This window comes from Cebus imitator, unplaced genomic scaffold (assembly GCF_001604975.1).
Source record: "Cebus imitator isolate Cc_AM_T3 unplaced genomic scaffold, Cebus_imitator-1.0 Scaffold51, whole genome shotgun sequence".
In the NCBI taxonomy this organism is placed as follows: Eukaryota; Metazoa; Chordata; class Mammalia; order Primates; family Cebidae; genus Cebus; species Cebus imitator.
Window position 1 is genome coordinate 10,693,449 of NW_016107366.1, and position 6,827 is coordinate 10,700,275.

The 6,827-nt window shown below is 47.7% G+C and overlaps 1 protein-coding gene across 5 annotated transcripts in view; it reads left to right on the top strand.

Annotated features, from left to right (window-relative positions):
* The window catches only part of AZIN2 (antizyme inhibitor 2), a 45,284-nt gene that overhangs the window by 9,779 nt on the left and 28,678 nt on the right, over nt 1-6,827 (top strand). For 3 of the 5 annotated variants that reach the window (XM_037738272.1, XM_017527975.2, XM_017527976.2), the window contains 3 exons: nt 2,511-2,683; nt 3,664-3,798; nt 5,558-5,723. In XM_037738272.1, coding sequence (XP_037594200.1) covers nt 2,511-2,683; nt 3,664-3,798; nt 5,558-5,723 — 474 coding nt within the window. Of the gene's footprint in view, nt 1-2,510; nt 2,684-3,626; nt 3,799-5,557; nt 5,724-6,827 lie in introns of all 5 variants that reach the window. The other 2 variants (XM_037738270.1, XM_037738273.1) reach the window with 2 other exon arrangements.

Here is a 6,827-nt window from a genome sequence, read left to right on the forward strand (position 1 = left end):
AGAGAAAGAGAAATTGCAACAGAGACTGTGTGGCTCACAAAGCCTAAAATATTTACTCTGGTTCTTTATAGAAAAAGTTTGCTAACACCTGATGTAAACTATATAATTCAGGGCCTGCTTGTGGCAGGTGCTGAATGAACACAGTTGCTGTCATCATGATCATGATCATGATCATCATCATTTGTTCGTATTATTCATGCAGCAATCAGGTACCCCATGTTCTGTAAAGGGGATGAGGAGGAGGCCCCAAGAGGAGCAGGGCTGAGCCGGCACATCCTGCACACCCAGCATAGGGCCACACACGGGGTAGGGCTTTGGAGTTGGGTAATCTCTGTCCAAAAGACCCTTGGTCTGGTGGACTTTCTAATACACCCGCAATATTCTTATTATTTATTAAGTTGACAAATAAAAATTGCATATAGAGTCTGGGCATGGTGACTCACGCCTGTAATCCCAGCTCTTAGGGAGGCCAAGGTGGGGGATTACCTGAGGTCAGGAGTTCGAGACCAGCCTCGCCAATGTGGTGAAACCCCATCTCTACTAAAAATGCAAAAATTAGCTGGGCATGGTGGCAGGTACCTGTAATTCCAGCTACTTGGGAGGCTGAGGTAGGAGAATTGCTTGAACCCAGGAGACAGAGGTTACATTGAGCCAAGATCATGCCACAACACTCCAGCCTGGGTGACAGAGCAAGACTCTGTCTCAAAAAAAAAAAGTTGTATATATTTATGGCATACAACATGATGTTTTGATATATGTATATGTTGTGGAATGGTTAACAAGCTAATTAGGCATTAACTCACATACTTACCTTTTTTTTGTGGTGAGAACACCTAAGGTCTATTCTCTTAGAAATTTCCGAATATACCATATATTGTTATTAACTATAGTTATTGTGATGTACATTAGATTTCTTGAACTTAATTCTCCTGACTAAAACTTTCTATCCTTTGACCAACTTCTTCCCACTGCCCCCTCACCACCAACCCCAGTCCTTGACAACCACCATTCTATGCTGCTTCTCTGAGTTTGACTTTCTTTTTTTGTTTTTGAGACAGAGTCTTGCTCTGTCACCAGGCTGGCATGCAGTGGCGTGATCTTGGCTCACTGCAACCTCTGCCTCCCGGGTTCAAGTGATTCTCCTGCCTCAGCCTGCTGAGTAGCTGGGACTACAGGCACGCGCCACCACACCCAGCTAATTTTTGTAGTTTTAGTAGAGGTGGGGTTTCACCATGTTGGCCAGGATGGTCTCAATCTTATGACCTCGTAATCCACCCACCTTGGCCCCCCAAAGTGCTGGGATTACAGGTGTGAGCCACCACATCTGGCCCTGAGTTTGACCTTCTTAGATTCCACATTTGCTAAGTGAGACCACGCATGTTTGTCTTTTTGTGCCTGGCTTATTTCATTTAACATGATGTCCTTCAGGTTCATCCCTGTTGTTGCGAATGACAGGATTTCCTGCTTTTTTGAGGCCAAGTAATATTCCGCGGTGTATGTGGCTCACACAGTATTCCATTGTGTATGTGGCCCACATTATCTTTATCTGTTCATCTGCTGATGGACACTTAGGTTGCTTGCATACCTTGGCGATTGTGGATAATGCTGCAGTGAACATGTGAGTGCAGCTGTCTCCTCTACACATTGATTTCTTTTCTTTTGGATGTATACCCAGTATTGGGTTGCTGGATCATGTGATAGTCGGTAGTTCTATTTTTTGAGATGGTGTCTGGCTCTGTCGCCCAGGCTGGAGTGCAGTGGCATGATATTGGCTCACTCCATCCTCCGCCTCCTGGGTTCAAGCAATTCTCCTGCCTCAGCCTCCTGAGTAGCTGGAACTACAAGTGCACAACACCGTGCCTGGCTAATTTTTGTATTTTTAGTAGAGACAGGGTTTTGCCATGTTGCCCTGGCTGGTCTCAAACTCCTGTTCTCAAGTGACCTGTCTGCCCTGGCCTCCCAAAGTGTTGGGATTACAGGCATGAGCCACTGCGCCCTGTCCTATTTTTAGTTTTTTGAGGAACCTTCATACTGTTTTCCAAGTAATATTTAAACATTTAAATTTGCCAGGAAAATGTGTCAGAAGCCAGTTGTCAGGGGTACCATGATTCCATATAATGCCTTTATGTAAATTAGAAAAATGTACCCCTTCCTTAAGACACTTAATTGTTATTATAAATATACTGATTTTCTTAGAATGAGGTGCCTTACTGCCAGGAAGTTGTAATAAATATACAAATCTACTCTCTATTCATTCTGAATGGGAACCCCCCACCTCCCAGGATTGTGCAGTATACCACCTGCATGGCTGTACATGGCAGCCTTGTTTATCAAAGAATGGTGAAACCATGTAAGTCCTGATTTCTATGTATCTGTTGTGTTAGAGCAAGGCCCACCTGTTAGGGGCCTCCTTATGCATACCCATGACTTTGCCCTCATCTGTGCTTTCTTGGGCTCTGTGGGCCAGCAGGCCCTTGGGCCTCCTTACCACCACCTTTGGGTCCCCATAGGCAGAGATGGAGTTGGCCCAGCATATTGGAATCCCTGCCAGTAAGATCGTCTACACCAACCCCTGTAAGCAAATTGCACAGATCAAGTATGCTGCCAAGCATGGGATCCAGCTGCTGAGCTTTGACAATGAGATGGAGCTGGCAAAGGTGGTAAAGAGTCACCCCAGTGCCAAGTAAGCTGAGAGCCACTCATGGGGAGGCTGAGCTGTGGAGTGAGGGCCAGGGTGGGGTGAGGGAGTGGAGCTGGGGCAGGTCATCTTGTCCTGGACCCAGCCACAGTCACCCAGGAGGTTGGGCCAGGTACTCCTGGACTGGACCCAGGATGCTAGGATCTAGCTAGAACGAAAGCAGAAATAACTGGTTAAAGCCCCAGGCAGAGTGAGACCCATGGTATTATGGAGGCCAAAGTCACAGTCTTGAGAGAGCTGAGGGGTAGTCAGGAAAGCTTCATGAAGGAAGTGCCATTTGAAGTGGGCCTTGAGGAATGAAAAGGATTTGGAGAGGGCATAAAGAGTGAACCTCATAAGGAAATGTATTGAGATTGCAAACAGCATGGGGTGTTCAAGGGTAAGCAGAAACTTGGTGTGAATGCAGTGTGCTCTGTGTGGAGGGTGAAGGAGATACTGGTTGGGGGCAGGGACCCGATGCAAATGGACTTTGGAAGGGGTCAGGGTGGATGCTTTGCTCTGGCTGTGCCTTTTACATGATTACTGGACAGCCTTGGACTTCTCAGGAGGAACCTTGGGCCGAGGGGCGGGGCCAGGTGATGGGCCACTCTAGTCCATCCAAAGCAGCTTCCATCATATTAATGAGTTCTCCTTAAGGCTTTGTTTAAAAATGATTCCTCTCATACATAACAAATTTGAAAGCTCTGACTGATGTGGAGACTGATTTGGAGGAACTGGAGCTGCCCCAGGAAAGGTTGGTGAGGTCTGGACCAGGGCAGGGGCTGCAGGGATGAGTCCTGGGACATTTAGGGAATGGAATAGACAGGACTTGCAGGTTGATTGGCTGTGTAGGGAGAGGGAGGGGTCAGGGGGCCTGTGGGGGTGGGTGGCTCTGAGCCATGTAGTTCACAGCCCTTGATTGAGAGACGTGGCTGGGGTGGGGTGACAGGGTTTGTCCAGCAGAGGGGCACTGCGTGTCTCATCAGGATGGTTCTGTGCATTGCTAACGATGACTCCCACTCCCTGAGCCGCCTGAGCCTGAAGTTTGGAGTGCCACTGAAATCCTGCAGACACCTGCTTGAAAGTGCCAAGAAGAGCCATGTGGAGGTGGTGGGTGTGAGGTGAGCACTGGGAAAACCCCTACTGTCCCCACCCATGCCAGGCTCCTGGCTCTTTCCCAGGAATTTAATTTTATATGAGACCTTCCCCAGGGCCTCCCAGCAGGGCCTGTCCCTGGGCCTGGAATTCTGCCATTTGAGAATTTCCTCTGTTTAAAAAGGAAGTTTGGAATGGACTCTTCCCCAACCCCAGGATCCCCAGAAGGTCTCGTCCCAGGAAGTTCCATCCAGGGACCTGGCTTTGAGGGTGTTTTACCAGCCTGTTGGACAAAGGTCATGCAGCTACACTCTTGAGAGGCCTCTTTTCTTTTCTTTTTGAGACAGGGTCTCAGGCCAGGCATGGTGGCTCATGCCTGTAATCCCAGCACTTTGGGAAGCTGAAGGAGGTGGATCACAAGGTCAGGAATTCAAGACCAGCCTGGCCAGCATGGTGAAACCCCATCTTTACTAAAAATACAAAAAAAAGTTAGCTGGGCATGGTGGCATGCCTGTAATCCCAGCTACTCAGGAGGCTGCAGCAGGAGAATTGCTTGAATAGGAACCTAGGAGGAGGAGATTGCATTGAGCCGAGATCATGCCACTGCACTCCAGCCTGGGCTACAGAGGAAGACTTTATCTCAAAAAAAAAAGAAATGAAAAAAAGAGAGATAGGGTCTTACTCTGTCACCTTGGCTGGAGTGCAGTGGCATGATCATGGTTTTCTGCAGCCTTGACCTCCCAGACTCAAGCAATTCTCTCTCCTGCCTCGGCCTCCCAAAGTATCTGTGTCCACAGTGTGTGTCACCACATCTGATTAATTTTTATTTATTGTAGAGATAGGGTCATGGCCGGGTGTGGTGGCTCACGCCTGTAATTCCAGCACTTTGTGAGGCCAAGGCAGGCGGATCACCTGAGGTCAGGAGTTCGAGACCAGCCGGGTCAACATGATGAAACCCCATCTCTACAAAAATACAAAAAAAAAAAAAAATTAGCTGGGCATGATGGTGGGTGCCTGTAATCCCAGCTACTCGGGAGGCTGAGGTGAGAGAATTGCTCGAATCTGGGAGGCAAAGGTTGCAGTGAGCTGAGATCCATTGCACTCCAGCCTGGGTAACAGAGTGAGACTCCATCTTAAAAAAAAAAAAAAGAGAGAGATGGGATCTCACTCTGTTGCCCAGGCTGGTCTCAAACTCCTGGGCTCAAGCAATCCTCTTGCCTTAGCCTCCCAAAATGCTGGGATTACATGTATGAGCCACTGCACCCAGCTGTGTGCCTCTTTTCTTACAGGGATTTGGAAGGAGAAATAATGATCCACCGAAGGAACAATGAACTACCTAATATAGGGCTTCGTTTATTCTGTACTTAGGATGTGCCAGGTGCTGTGCTAAGTGCCTCACGAGCATTATCTCACAGCCTTGTGTGGTGTGGGTCTTGTGTCCATATTATAGGTGGGGAAACTAAAACCAAGCTGAGTAAGCTGCCAAGGCCACCCTGCTGACTGGGAGCACAGCCAGATCTGGTTGACCTAGGGGCCCTGGCTCTCATCCCCGAAGGAGGGAAGGGAGGAGCACCAAGTTCCAGGAGACCTTGGATCGAGCCTTCTGTTCAGTCCTCCCTTGCCATATGCCCTTGGCAACCCATTTAACATTTCAGGCCCTCAGTCACCACATCTGCAAAATGGGCACAGTGTCTCATGTGCCTGCCCAACGTCAGTCTTGGCTGGGGCTCAGGTGGTGGCACTCGGAGCCCTGCAGGTCAGCTGAGGCTTTTCCTCCCTTCCCAGTTTTCATGTTGGCAGTGGCTGTCCTGATCCTCAGGCCTACGCTCAGTCCATCGCAGATGCCCGGCTCGTGTTTGAAATGGGCACCGAGCTGGGTCACAGGATGCACGTCCTGGACCTTGGTGGCGGCTTCCCTGGCACAGAAGGGGCCAAAGTGAGATTTGAAGAGGTAACCCTGGAGCTGGTAGTGTCGTGCTGGGTTCTATTTGGGGGGGATAGGGAGGGGTGAGATGATCAGAGGAAGACCACTGTGCGTGGGTCCTATGCACCACAGGCAATGCTTGGTGCTTACCTAGGCGATCTCACTGCTTATTAACCCTGTGCTACAGCTGAGCAAGCCGAGGCTCATGGAGGTTATGTCACTTTCTGAGCCCAAAGCAAAAACCCAGCTCTGCCTGCCATGCACTTCCCCAGCCAGTTTGAGGCATAACCAGGACACATTTACATAAGTCATAAGGCTCTTTAAGGGGCTGGATAGGCCTATTCACACTCAGATGGGCTGATGAGAAATCGGGTGAGAGGCAGGGAAAGGAAAACCAACATTTTGTCCACTCCCTGGCTCTTCTCCATTCCCTTTCACTGTGAAGTGAAGTGAAGAAAAATGTGTCCTAGCAGTTCCCACTCCAACCACTAGAGGGCGCCTCTTCCTGGAAGGCACCTCCTTTGGGAAGACCGATATCTAGGCATTGACCCCACAGAAATAATTTGCCTCAAAGATGGCTGTTTTAGCTTTGTTCATAACAGAAGTCCAGTGGACTTCCCTGGTCCATCTTAATACTCAGGAGTGTTTAAATTATGGTACATTCTTTTAATGAAAACATTTACTCAATGTGTGGAGGTCATTCACAGTCTATTAAGTAAAACAGGTTATAAAAGCATACAGAGACCTATCATGCTTATAATAAAAAATAGCATTTGTATAAAAAGTAGTTAAAGACACTACTGCAAAAAGTTAACAGAAATTAGATTCATCTAGGTGATATAATTAGAAGTGACTTTTATCTTCTTTTTCCTTTTCTGTATTTTCTCAATTTTCTGTAATCAAGAGTATAACAAATTGACCCTTGAACAACTCAGGGCTTAGGGGCACCGACACCCTACACATTTAAAAATCTGCATGTAACTTTTGATTCCCCCAAAGCTTAGCTACTAATAGCCTACTGTCGACAGGAAGCCTTATTAATAACCAAGAGTTGATTAACAGATATTTTGTGTGTGACATTTTTATATACTGTATTCTTTTCTTTCTTTTTCTGTCTTTTTTTTTTTTTTT